This window comes from Pezoporus wallicus, unplaced genomic scaffold, assembly GCF_028554395.1.
Source record: "Pezoporus wallicus isolate ANWC-B61680 ecotype Strahan unplaced genomic scaffold, APGP_CSIRO_Pwel_v1 contig_6598, whole genome shotgun sequence".
Lineage (NCBI taxonomy): Eukaryota > Metazoa > Chordata > Aves > Psittaciformes > Psittacidae > Pezoporus > Pezoporus wallicus.
This window is the reverse complement of record NW_026637213.1, coordinates 121792-135711: the sequence shown is the minus strand read 5'-3', so window position 1 is coordinate 135711 and position 13920 is coordinate 121792. Positions and strand designations below refer to the sequence as shown.

The following is a 13920-nucleotide window of genomic DNA, read 5'->3' as shown; positions in this document are numbered from 1 at the left end:
CCTCCTCCATCAGGGGCCACCTCCTGCGGAAATGCATGAGGAGGGTTAAAGAGCCTCTTTGGCCGGCAAAGAAGACCAAGGCAAGATGGATGTGGGTCCAACTGGCCCTGCCCGCCACCCCAGAAGAGACTGCGGTGTGCCAGATGTATGAGCCCCCATCCCAGTGGGGTCTGCCTGAGGCGAAGTCCCTCTCATCCCACCCTGACATCTCCATTGCAGCCTCTTCCAGAGCAGCAAGAACTGTGCTTTCAGTATTTTGCAAAGGTTTATTTAAAAATGTTGAAACTAACATCCCACAAGAATTGAATATTTCACCACGAGGAGAAGAGAAATCCTACAAAAATATATATCACAGCACACAAGGGCAGGGGAGGGGGAAGAGCGAGACTGAGCGGGGAAGCAGGAGGGAGCACAGAGGGGAGGATGGGAGCCGCAGCAGAACGAGACTGAGTGGCAAAGGGAGAACAAGAGAGGAGTGAGGAGAGCGAAACAGTAGGAGAGCGGAGATAATCGGGAGGGAGACCATGGTACAGGACAGGCATGGGAAGCAGGAAAACAGTGGGAGAGGAAAAACAACAGGAAAAAAGGAGTAGAGAGCAGCAGTTGGTGTAGGAAGGGCCCCCCCCCTCTATGATCTTGCCAAGGTAGGGCCAGGGCTACAGTGAAACATCAGCAGGGATGCAACTGGGGAGCTGGAGTTTGGCCCAGGGCTTTTGTGCTGCAGGACTCGGCTCTAAGGCTGTGCCATAGACGTGGTTTGTCAGAGCGAAAAAACAAAACCACAGTTTAATTCAGAACAGTCTGGAGGTGATTGTGTTTAAGAACTTGCAGGGAATGGACAAACCGCTCCTTTCCAAGCATTTTTCCTTATCTGGAAAGGGAGCGGGGAATGAAAGGACCAGATTTGCAAGGGCACTTAGGTGCCATTGAGGAAGAGGTAGATAGCCCTCTCAGAAGTTGTGGGGTACTTGGCTGGATGTGAGTCCCTGGAAACTGGACCAGAAGAGTGGTGTGGAAGCACACACCGGAGGTGTGCTCCCTTGCCTACCAGTTGCAAGCAACAAGATGGGAAAGCCCAAGCAGGATTTGGCTTTGTGACCATACCACTGCTGGGTAAACAGGGGGAGACTCCAGTTCCTGCTCCAAAACAATACAGGGCAGAGGGGAGAGATTCTCCCTCAAGTCTTCCCACAGCACTCACAAGAGAAAGCACCCTTGTGTTAAACAAAGCCAGGACCCTCCAGGAGCTCAGCAGAGATATAGTTCCTTCAACTCAGCCAGCCCACCTGGACGTTCCCTTTCAATTGCACAGAAATGTTGGGCAGGCTCAGCTCGAGGCCAAGAACATTTCCAGTCAGTTTTCCCACACACCTTTCTCCGTAATATTTCCACTGGAAAAAATGAATCCAGATCTTTCTGCTCCAGTCAGGTAGAACGCAGGGAAACCTGATGGGCTGTGACTGAGAACGTGCTGGCCTCTGCCCTCGCTTGGTACTTGGTGCTGTCAATCCATCTGTGTGTGCATCTCACAGACTGTTAGCCTGTGCCAGGGAGTACACTGCGGGCATGCTCTGGCTCCAGTCTGCATAGGGGAAGATGGTTTGTAAAGCTCCAGTCATGGAGAAAACAGATCCAGTGAGATTATTTATTGACTGGAAGAAGCTGGTGTGTCCACATGTATCTCAAATGTTTTGTTCCAGGGACAAAGAGTAGCAATGAACGTTTGGGCAGGACAATGAAGTTGTTTCCCTTACCTAAGCTGTTTTATGTGAGAGAGTAAATGACTGTCATAAAGACATATTTGACTAGAAAAAGTGGTCTTGGAAAAGATGTTTAGCATATCCAAGCTTCTGTCATTGTAAGAGTTTTCTCTACCGCATTCCCCAGCTTCCCCCTTACCACAGTATCCACGAAAGGCTTCACTCCCTGGAGATACAAAAACAGAGGCGTTTTAAATGGGGAGAAAAAACCCCAAACCACCAAAATCTGATTTGTTTGCAAAGTTCACAAAAGCCAGGCCAGCAGAGCACAGGGCTTCCCTGCATTGAGTGCTGGAGAATGTTTTCACTACGCCTCCTGCAGTGCCCTGGCACTTTCCTACAGACCTTCTCCCCATTCGGCATGTGGAAAGGTAAAGTCCAAGGACAGCCCTTGAAGTGGTAGAGTCTAAACTCTGGCCTTGTTTCAACAAACACTATTGATCAAAGAGCAATCTAATTAATCTGGCCTGGGAGATGACTTAAACCAGTTCAAGGCATTATATTGTAAACTGCCAGCAATAAGCAGTGCAGCCTCTTGCAGACTGCATGCAGATGTCCTTCCCCAACGCTGATATGCCAGCAAGAGGGGGAACAGTGGGCAGGAACAGCCATCTGCCCCCTTCTCTGCCCATCCGCAGCTTGATCGCCCACCAAAGCCTTGAATGGAGCCTGAATAATGAAAAGGCTCAGTAATAGATTGATCTGCAGTAAAGCAATAATATCCCTTGCTACAAGTGGAGGCTCAACCTGCGCTTAAACTTGAGACCTCCAGAGTCCTTTTCCACCTACATCTTTCAGCCATTCTGTGCTTTTAATAAGCCAGTAATTTTATTTGACCTGTCATTTTCACCAAATCTCCACTGTTTTTTGCAAAGCTTATTGCAATTTACACTCTCATTTAAATGTCCTTCATGGTGAGTCAGATGGGACTGGAGATCACCTAACAGTTCAGCTGGGTAAATGGGCAGAACCAGGCCTCTCAAGAAATTCCCTGTGCTTTGTCCTACAAAGAATAGGCTTTTACTGCGGAGATAAAAGATGAAAGATCCATTTTCTTTTCTCCAAGATGACTTTTGTCAGGGACCTTGTATTAGAGCCTTTATATTGTGGGTGAATTTCCTGTCTCTGGCCACATCAGTGCAGCAGCTGAAGGTGTTTGTACAGTATAGGGGCAACTTCACCAAAATCTGCATCAGTTCACTGGCTGTCATTGTGGAGTCTGTCACCACAAAAGCCAAGGGAGAGCAACTATTGTCATTGAGCTGAAATTTGCCATTCCACCCCTCCTCAAAGTGACACCCATGGGTCCACACACTGGAAGAGGTTGAGATGCACTGATCTTGCTCACACAAGTAACTGACTGTGGCTGCTGGCCTTACAGACCACCACAGCCTTGAAGTACATGCTCAGGCAACCAGTTTGCACCAATACCTGTGCCACTGGTTTTGTTCCCCAGCCAACTGGGGCATAACTTAATGAAGGTTGTCCTCTCTCTCATGCCCTTGGTGAGCATTGCCTCATGGGTCTCCAGTCACCTTGCATTCCAGGAGACATCTACCAGCAGTATGTGGCAACCCTCCAAATGTTCCCAAGGTCAAGCCTAAATTGTTCTTTGTCATCCCAGGCGTAGAGAGTCACGGCTGCTGCTTGTTGCCTGTGGCATGAGTGTCTGAATGCAATTCCCTACCTCAGCCCATCAACCTTAAGTTCCTCATGCCCAGCAGCATCTTCATGCCATGCTTCAGCCATATCCCAGTGTACAGGATGCTTCCTAAATAACATGCTGGGCAGAGGGCTTCGCCTGAGATTTTCTAAAGAACATCACCACAGACTGATGCTCTTCAGGAAAACCTTTCTGAAGCAGACTGAAGGGTGGAAGGGGACAGCAAGGAGGCTTCCAAGAGATCAAAACATTTGGAAAGCTAAAGGAACCTTTTCCAACTTTAACTGGCAAGAGAAGTGGCAGGGGGAGGAACTGAGAGAGGAAAAATGGGGACAGAGAGATGATGAAAGATAAAAAGCTGAAGAGAAAAAACCCAAGAGTGTTAGGCAGAAAGAAAATGGAAAGATGTGAATATCTTCCATCTAGAGGGAAGATAATGTTTCCTTCAAGGAAGTGGGTTGCTGAGGGGGCCCAGGTGCTGTGTGAGCCTCTTCTGCCCAAGCTTCACCCCTCCTTGGGACCCTCGGGAGGGCCAAGGCCTTGGCAACAAAGGACCCTGCTACCACCTGAGTCCCGGCTGAGCGGAGACCGAGCCCCGGCGGGCAATCCTGCAGCCACTGAACTCCAGACGTTCACTTCAAAACACACGACGTGGGAAGGGACACACAGAGGGGTTAGGGCCCATGGAGACAGGGGTACGCCTTTCCACCTTGCCTACCCCCAATGCCAGGCATGCACTGGTGAGAGAGTCACGGAGATCCAAGTGTTTGTGCTAGGACACGGGCCGGGGAGGCTGAGATTTCACACCACCACCAGCTCTCTTCCCTCCCACCACACTGCTCTCTCATCACCCTGTCCTAAGTGGGCCGGGGGTAGGGTCTCCAACCTTCCCCCAGCAGGAGGCTAAGGAGGCCCAGCTTGTCCACTTGCCCAGGCACATCCTGGTGGAGTTAGTTAATGATGGTGGTGGTGGTGTGGTGGTGGTGGGCCGTGGCACAAGGAGGTTGTTTATTCCTGGGGTAGCAGAGGCGGTGGGAGGCTGTGCTCGCCAGCTGTGACAGGAGGTGTGGGGAGCCAGCTCTGCTTCTCCCGTGAGCATCACAGGTTCACCAGTGGGATTCTGGAGGGAAAAGGGAATCGGAAATGAATTAGCAACAGGCATTCACGCTGCTCCACCGCTAACAAACCGGCACCTTTGTCCTGCTCAACCTGCCTTCCCCCTGCCAACACCTCCTGCCCCGGCTCACGGGCCACTCACCGGTTCAGCTGGAAGGCCGTGCTCTTCCCATGGCCCCCCAGTTTCTCCTGGCCCTGCCTGGATTCCTCCGCCTCTGGTGTGGGGGCCAGGGAATCACCGTAGGGCCCCAGGATACTGACGGTGGTGGGGGAGAGGTCTGCGAGGGGCTGCTGGCTCTCCTGCTGCCTCCCACTGCTCTGCTGCCCCGAGTGGCGCCGGCGTTTCTGGTTACGGTCCCAGCTTTGGAGAGAGACAAGGGGTGAGGTAAAGAGTGCCTGTCAGACACTTGCCAGCCCTTGGTGATGGAGAGGTTCATGGGACCCCGCATGCTCAGTGTTAGAGCTCAGCCATGTGCCAAACCTCTCCAGGGCTTGAAGCACCAGATCTGCGCCCTTGGGACAAATGTGTCCTAAGCCCACAGTCCTCCTGCCCACCCATCTGCAGACACCAGCATCATGGCAGCCTCCGTCAGTGCAAACCCCACTCACCAGAACTTGAATATGATCCCGGTGGCAACCAGGACAATGATGATGGAGATGGTGATGGTGACATACAGCTGGGGGTCCACACCTGCGAGAGACAGCAGGAGAGGGGGATGTGACGGCGACCGCCACCGGTCCCCAGAGAGCAGCAGTGCAAAGGGAGGTTCAGCACAGGGACCTGCCCTTACGGGGCTGTGGGGTGTGTGTGAAAGAAGCAAAAGGCACATTTACCTTCCCCCCGGGGCCCAAACAAGAAGGGCCGCAGGGTGGCCGGGGTCTCACGCAGGTTGAGCCCCGCGTTGTGCAGGAGCGAGTGGGAGTTGGGCTGCGCCGTTGCCATCCCGTGTGGCGAGACGAAGGTGTACCCCAGCGGCGGGAAGCCCGGGTTGGCCGAGTTGGCGTCCCCTCCGTCCTCATCCGACACCGTGGGGCCCCACACAATGGCCCAGGGGTACTGGGAGGAGGGCATCCCGTCCTCAAAGCCCGACGGGGTGGCCGGGCGGGCGCCCGCCGCCTGCCGCCTCAGCCGCACGACGTGCCGCAGCTCTCCCCCCCGCGGCGGCAGGGCGCGCTGGCGCGGGGCGAGGCGGGGATCCCGCTCCGGCAGCGAGGTCCTGTCCCAGATGCAAATGGGCCGTGGGGCTGAGGGGCTCCGACGGGTGCAAAGAGGCCGAGGGGTTGCGGGGCCCCGAGAGCGAAGAGACCAGACGCCGGGAGGAGGGACGGCCGAGACCAGGAGGAGGAGATGCCAAAGCTGCAGCGAGTGGATGCAGAAGAATGGAGGCATCCTGCTGTGGGGTCGGGGACAAGGAAGAAGAGAGCCGTATCTGAAATGTCCCTCCTGTCGAAAGGACAAGCCCGGAGCAGCCTGGAGCATCCCACCACCCACACTCCTGTTGTCTTCCCGTGTTGCCAGTGAGCGTGGGAAGCTGTGAACCTACCAGGCACTGGGCTCCATCTCAGATGCCACAGCGTCTGTGCTCAGCAAGGATCCTGTCTCATCTTCTTCACTGGGAAACAAAAGGGCGAGGTGTCAGTGTCCCCTCATCCAGCAGCAAATGCTGTCTCCCTGGAGGCAGTGTGTGCCACCATGTGCAAGCTCCCTCTTGGGAAGGGCACCTGGGCACCCATGCACCCACATGTGCACCCTCTCCTGCTTTCGTGCTCTCCTGCTCAGAGGTGCACTGTCCCCCTGACCCCAGTAGTGCACAGAAACACGTGCGTTACCGTATGCACACAAAAGCAAAATGCCATCACCGGGCCACACGTGCAGAGGCACATGTGCAGCTTCCCCAGGGACTCTCCTGTCTGAGGGCCAAGAGGGGGATTCAGCATCTTTGTTTGCTTATCGCTGGAACAAGTTGGAATCTTAATTCCTGTATTTATTTATAGTGTAGAGCGTGTAATCCATTTATTAAAAAAGAGCCTCTTCATTGTGTGCCAGAGTGAGGGAGCGAGAGGGGAAGCACGAGAGTGATAAACCAAGAAGACTGAGGAAGAGAGTGAATCAGCGAGAAAAGTCCAGCCTTGCTAAAGAATTTAAGAGCAAAAATATGTCTATCAAATATTTAGTATTTACTTACATCTTAGCTAACGTGGAACTACCTTCTTGCACTCCTTATCCTAGTGCCCTCTGCGCTGTCCCATCCCTCCCTTTCTCCCCTCTCCCTCCTCTTTCTCTCTCACTCTTGTGGCCGCGCAGCACTAGGAAGCATCGGTATCAGGGAGTTAAGGGCTGGTCCCCCCTCTGGATTTCTGCACCGGTTGCACGCCACCCTCTGGCATCAGTCCGGTGGTAGCACGGCTGCCCTTCATGCTGCCTGCCCCTTCCCTTGGCTGGGCACAGCGCAGCGCCAGCCCTTCCCTGGTGAGCTCTCATATGCCTGACCTGGGACCCTCTCCACAAAAAGACTTCACACATGCACACACACGCACAAAAATCGTTTAGGATACTCAGCTTGCTCCTTCATCATGAAGGGGAAAGCATGAATGCCAACAACCCACTGTCATGCCCTTCTGTGGCTGCTGGGATGGGGAAGAAATGGGGGTGCTTGGTTAAGGGAGTCAGCGCAGTGGCCAAGCCTGCACCTCCAGCCCTGAGCCAGCTGCACTGCACCTCCGGGGTCCCAAGGGGTTACTGCCATTCCCTCCCGCTCAGCCCATGACCTGAACTAAAAGTGCAGCCCCTCCTAAACGGGAAGCTTCCTCTTGATGGAGGAAGAGCTTTCTGTGGTAAGGGGACTCGCAGCCCTGATGTACACCTGAGGAGAGGGGCTGGGAGGAAGGGCACCCAAGAGTAAGTAGCTGTCTAGCTCCTGCTGCATTAACCAGGGATATTTTTAGTTTCCTTCTGTTAAATATTTAAACAAAGTTCACAGAAAAAAAAAAGGAATTGTCGGCTAATGTGCCCTGCCCTTCCCTCCAGGGCAAGATCAGTCTCTGGAGGGATCCTGAGATGAAGATGAGGAGAAAAGAGAAGCTATTCTCAACATTTCTTTGTACTTTGCTCCTGAACCTCTAAGCCTTGAAGGGGACTCTATTAAAATGCAGCTCTGCAGAGAGGCAGCAGAATGGAGCAAGTTTCTTCCAAAGCCAGATGCTGGTGAGGCCTTGGCCATCTGGATTATGATCATGATACCATGGAAGATCATGTCTGGCAACACAAATTCATGACAGAATTTCTTTTGGACTTTGGAAAGGGAAGGAATTCCAAGCGCTGGGGAGCTCCATGAGTAAATCCCTGGCTAGAGGGCAGATAAACCGCCCAAGAGGTTTCAAGTTGGCCTGGAATGCCTGGGGCTATGCCTGGGACTCATTAGGGGATAGTGGCTGATCAGGGGCTGTGGGGTGTTTTACATCAGGCAGCAGGAGATGTGGGTCTGGACAGCGTCAGGAGTGGAGACCTCCAGGTGCAGGTAAACCTCAGTGCCAGTCGCACAGGGAAGTGTGGTAACTTAGGGGTGCACATGTAACCACTAGCACTCCTCCTAACATGGATGGCACCACTGGCAGAAACGTGGGGATTGCCCAGCTCACTGTGCTCTTCTCGCTTGTTGGGATGTCTTATAGTGGAGACCTTCCTAGATGAGATTGTGAGCTCCAGCAACAGCAGTCTGGACCATATATTCCCGTGGTCTGAAGCCTGGGAATAAGAAACCGTGCAGAGCCAAATCCTGACTTGCTTTCACACCCAGTGGTCTAAATTTCAGCCCTACGGAGCAGGTAACTGGAGCTGAGGGGAAGGAGTGAGCCACAGCGCTGGCTCCTCTTGGACACATAATGCAGTAGAAGCAATGAAGCAACAGCTGGGTTATTGGGTGTAAGCCTCAGATCCAAGACGCTGCTGTGCACAGATCCTGCTGCCAGCGGTGCAGAGCAGGTGACTCATGGTGTTCCTGCCCCAAAGGTGGCTCCAGGTGAATGCAGGAATGAGGCAATGTCCATCAGTCTCAGTCAACACACACTGGTTTGCTAATCATATTGTGGCTGGAGACCGAGAGTGTCCCCTGCACTAGCACACCCAGGCGTGGTTGTGGAGGAGCTGAGAGAAGCACAAAGGTGTCTCCTATGGCCCGAATGCCATGAGAGCAAAGGAAGGTTTCAGGTGGAAATGCCAGCCAGTGAGGGCTGGACTCCACTGTGCGCAGAGCGTTCATGTTCGAACAGAGCATGGGTGTCTCTGAGGCTTATTGACGAAGAAGCAGATAGAGCATGTCTGGGGCACTCTGCAGTTACCATTGACAGTGAGGATTGTGTCCTGGGCACAGACCCTGCTGCGTTGGAGGGCAAGTGCAACAAACGCCCTTCATGCAGCTCTGCATGCAGATCATGGTGTGGATGCTGAATAAACGGGTAGGTCTTCAGAGATGAGGAGGGGGTGCCAATGCTCTTACTACCTGGATATATAATGCCAGTATCCACGCGCCTTAAACCATTCAAGAGGCCTTTGTGTGCCAGAGCAGAGAGACTGGATTTCTGTACCAGTACCACATGGAGTGGCTCTTGCCTTCAGATGTTTTCCAGGTCTAATTGTGATAAAAACAGACAGAGCTACTCCCAGGGTCCAAAGATGTACCTGGGTATTTTCACTCTAGGTAGAGAGCCTTCATCGCAGTGTTCCAGTCCTGTGATGCACAGATGACAGAGTGTGAATGACAAAGCTATTTCCCCAGGGCACTTCATTGAGCTCAGTTTGTGAATCTTGGTGCTTGAAAGCTGTGAGTAAGAATTACACTGCTCTTGTACTGCGTATGGACCCCACTACTGATCCAGTCTGGAGATCCCTGGGGCTAACCTACTAGGAGCTACTCTCATTGCATTTGCAGGACGGAAGCACGAATCCTGCTGCTGTTGCCCAGTGTCAGGGACCCAGCTGTGCTTCCTCCCTCTTTGTAAGTCTCCCACAGCACAGACCCACGGCTGCTGGGACATGAAAGAGCAGATCTTGGTAACCATTCCTCAGAGCATGTATCCCCATTCACCAAGGGGGCTGGGAATTTACACCCTAACTAATGGCTAGGAGCAAAGCCTGCTGCACTCCTGCTCTAAGTACAGAGCACAGACTAAACCCTGAATGTGACACTGAGCTCCAGAGTTCAGATCCCACTGTGCCCCGGGGAAGCCCTAGGATTTGCTGCCAATACCTCCTTCTCCATGCCCAGCACTCCTGTATACCATGGTCCCAAAGATAAATCCTATCCAAATATAAAAGCTGTCACAGGAATAAAAGAGCCAAGGTGCCAGCCGTGTGCCGGCAATATCCATGCTGTAGCTCCCTCACATCAAATGCAATCTGTAACCTCCTGTTACAAAATGCTGAAGTTTGACAAATTCAAATGAGGAATAATACTATTAATAAAGAGGGTCATACTCTAGCACAATTCACCTAGGCAGGTGGTGTATTCCCTACTGCCTGGAGCCTTCATGTGGCTCTATTTCTAAAAGGAATGGCACAGTTCCATCAGAAGTTATGGGCTTGATGCAGGAAATGAAATTGGTGAAATTCTCTGGCCTGTGTTCTGCTGTAGGTCAGACTCGATGATCAAAATGGTCCCTCTGGCCTTAAAATCTGAGAATCTCCCAGCTTTGTCGATGCCTAGCCGAGAGCAGTTCTGACTGAAGAGCGATCGGAAGAAGCCGAGCACACACAAGCTGTGTTAGTGAGAAGTGGGTAGAGTTTCCGTCCACCCAGGGATGGGGAAAGAGTTGCACCCGATTCCGGCTGGCTTGGCTGGTAGATGATGATCTATCTGTATTTTTGTAACATCTCGAGCTTGACTGCTGTGATATTGTGCCTCTAGGAATGAAGCTGTCTGCTCTCAGAGCGCTCCAGCTAGTTCAGAATGCAGCAGTCTGTTTGCTCGGCGACTCAAGCTGCCGGGAATGCATCACCGTGCCCCTCTGCAACCCATATCACCTCGCCTTTGAGCACAGAGTCCAGTTCAAGGTCTCCAAGTCAGCATTCAAAGCCCAGCATGGGACAGGCCCCAGTGACCTAAGCAATCAATCACCTCTCCTTATGCAGCGATGACCTCACAAGACAGATATATTCCACTGGAACAATGAAATTGCCAACCAGTTTGGGGAGAGGGGGAAGGGATGGAAGAAGGGGAAAGATGCTGATGACCCTGAGGAACAGAACATTCACAGGAGCAGGGCCAAAATTATGGAACTTAACTGCCGGCTGAAATAACGCTCACCATTAGCAACCCTGCAGCACCAAGAGCTTCATGCAAATCCTTTCCTTCACCCAGCTCCCCCGCGGCAATGATCCCACTCGAAATAGTGATAACAAAATCAAAACAAACCTGAGGAGGACCCAGTCCTCCTCGCAGAGAAAGAACGCTAGGTTGGCTGTCATTTTTTAACTCCCAGCCAGTATTAAAGGCTACGGTGACAGCTCTGATACGAGACTGTGATCTCGGACCATGGAACCTAGCAGCTGTCTCCAAGCTTCGAGCAGAGCGAGCCCAGGCACTGGCAGTGAGACCCCAAACACACCGTCTGGCACCCCAGGCACCCCAAGCCTGTATTTTTCTCAGTGATCATGAACATCCCGGAGTTCATGGTCCAAGAGGCAGAGATGCAGTCATTACTGGTTTGGTAACAGGAAGCCTGAACCCCCAGTGCTGGTGAAAAGGGATTATATATACGTCCTGCTGTATTCAGCTGGGTAGGGATGGGGAAAGGGAGGAATCCCAGAGCAGCTGCCCCAGGGAGGTAATTCTGCTGCATCCGGAGGAGTTTCCTCAGCTGGCAGCATGAATCCAAATGTTGGTTCCCTGGGGTGGGAGATGCCAAGACCATCTGGGGATGGAGTTCCCACTGTGCACGAGGCCAGGAGGGACAGCTCTCAGACCAGGCTCAATCTGGGGCTGTCAGCCTGAATGCAGTAGCTCACATCAGGCTGCACTACCGGGTGGCTGAGGCTGGGAGGGTGGGAGGCAGTGCCCAGGAGGATCTGGCAGGACCGTGGAGGGACTGACGCTGCCCGCCCTGTGTCAGTGCGGCTCGGGCAGTGTTTGGTGACTGCCGGTGGGAATTCCTGTGCCAGGGTACCAGGGTGAGCCCTTATGGGCTGGGTATAGAAATCCTGGGCTGGGGCAGAATCCAAGGCTGGAAGGGTGATGGTGCTTTTGGACATTTTGGTAGCTAGGGAATGGGCGTGTGAAGCCCATCAGTGGTCCTCTGAGCTTCAGTCTCCCTGCATTTGGGAACTGTGTGGCCCCATTCCAAGCAGCACTCTAGGATGCCGGTCCCCTGCCATCTAGTGCCTGCCTGCAATACATGTCATGAGTCTGCCAATCTTCTGCCTCCCAGTTTCCTACTGTTCCCGGGCATCCGAGTGCTTCAAATGCTGAGTCTCCACGTCTGAATTGCTCTCTCTTGCATGTTGCACCCTTGGCCAGGCAGGAGGAGGGATTGACCCCTCCGTTTCCTTTCTCCAGCTGCGCCAATTTGGCTGAAGTCGCCTTCCTCAGCGCAGGCTCCAGTGCTCCAGCACAACAGGTCTGTGATGGAGCCCAGAGCTGGAGGGCAAGAGGCAGCGATGCCTCGGCTGTGTCCCCTCCCTCCCAGCCCCTCGGGCATCCCCTGCCCCAGACTGAAAGAGCGGGGGACTGGGGAGGAGAGGAGACAGCGGCTAGAAAGAGACACAGCACCTAGATGGGGAGAGGGACAAGATAACGGGGGAGAAAGGACACAGGGAAGGAGACGGGGAGAGATGACTTGGAGACGGGCACGCATCCCTTCCTGCCCCTGCAGTCCCATCCGCACCCCGCTCCCCAAGCCCGGTCTGAGAGGATGAACTTACCTTGCGGGCAGACGACTGGGGCGCAGCCGGGGTGGCGGAGCAGGGGGCTGTGGGAGCACAGCTGCTGCTGCCGGTGCCTCTCATGGCCAGGACGAAGGAAGGAGAGGAGGAGGAGGAAGGTTTGGTGAGGCTGAGCCCTGGCTGAGGGAGAGGGAGCGAGAGATGCCTTGAAATAAACAGCTGCCGAGGACTGGTCCAGCCCCTCTTTCTCTCTCTCTGTCTCTGTCTCTCTCGCTCGCTGCCTCCCGTTAACCCCATGGCTGCTGGCACGGGCGCGTCCGGCACCGTGGCCGCGCTGCAGCCGGAGGGGCGGCCGGGGGGAGCCGGGCGAGGGCAGCGGCCAGGCTGGGGCACCGCGTCCCCCCCGGCTCTGGAGCCCCCCGCCCCGGCGGCCGGCGGCGAAGGCTCCTCCCGCTCCCTGCCCTCCCGCAGCCCCGCTCCCGCCGGACCTGCCCCCCGCCGCCCGCCGCCGCTGTCCGCTCCGCTCGGCTCGGCTCCGCTCGGCTCCGCTCCTCTCCCGTCTCGTCGGTTATTTCGGGATCTTCACAGGAAGCGATTAGGTTGCCATGGAGAGAGGTGTCTCCAAGGGACCAGCCGCTCCAGCTCGCTCCGCCGAATGCCACCCCCGGACGGGTCCGTCCTTGGGGGCGGAGGCCCCTTGGGATCCCCCTCCCCCGGGCCGCCCCCCGGGCTCACCCCCGCCACCGCCCCGCAGCAGTCCCCTCGGGGAGATGCCACCCCTCCGGCCGCCCCTCGCCGCCGCCGCGCCGGTCCCGCCCCCCCTCCCCTCATCCCGCATCCCCCATCCCCGAGCTTCGGGGCCCCAGCCCCCCTGCGAGCCGCGGTACCGGGCATGGGGTAGGGGGTGCGGCAGGCGAATGCCCCCGGCAGGGCGCAGCCCGGGCGGGAGGGCGGGCGGCGGATTTCGGTCGATCCTCAGGGACAGAGCCGAGCTGCCCACGAGTGAGCTGGGTGGGACAGAGGGGTGCTGTGGGAGCAAGGGGGGGGAGGGGGAGGGTGTCCCCTCAAGGTGGGTGTCCCCGCTGAGGGATCACCCAGGTCGTCTGAACGTGTCCCCAAGTGTGTTTCTGCCGGGGATTGATGGGATGCGTCTGGAAATGGTAGGGATGTGACAGCGAAATTGAAGACAGAAGCAGATGTGCCTTTGAGGGGCTGGATGTCTCACAGGGAAGATCTCATCCCACCATCAAGTACCAAACAGCAAGCACAGTCCAAATCAGATGGGAGCAGCTGAGCAACCAATGGGTGAGAGAAGCAAGTCAACGACAGAAAGACAGTTTCCACTCCAGGGTCTGAAATATGAGGAAGCAAGAAAGTAATTTCCTCAGATCCTCAGAAACAATCAAACTTTTCATCATAAAGCAAGGAGGAAAGACTGTGACTGACCCTGAGAAAAAAGAGAGGAATGGTAGAGACAGTGCTGAGCTGTAAAGCAACCTGCCATT

The 13920-nt window shown here is 54.7% G+C and overlaps 1 protein-coding gene across 2 annotated transcripts; it reads right to left on the bottom strand.

Moving 5' to 3' along the window:
- Positions 1 to 246: 246 nt before the first annotated feature.
- PIANP (PILR alpha associated neural protein) lies at positions 247 to 13121 on the bottom strand. Of its 2 annotated transcripts, none has more exons than XM_057404103.1 (7): positions 12904 to 13121; positions 12455 to 12595; positions 6084 to 6152; positions 5374 to 5930; positions 5149 to 5230; positions 4682 to 4900; positions 247 to 4543 (listed from the first exon to the last, which is right to left on the bottom strand). In XM_057404103.1, the coding sequence occupies exons 3-7, from the start codon at positions 6098 to 6100 to the stop codon at positions 4522 to 4524; spliced, it is 897 nt and encodes a 298-aa protein (XP_057260086.1). In that variant the 5' UTR covers positions 6101 to 6152; positions 12455 to 12595; positions 12904 to 13121; the 3' UTR covers positions 247 to 4521. The 2 variants fall into 2 exon arrangements, with proteins under 2 accessions (XP_057260086.1, XP_057260085.1); XM_057404102.1 differs by having other exon boundaries at positions 5374 to 5933; positions 12904 to 13120.
- Positions 13122 to 13920: the final 799 nt, after the last annotated feature.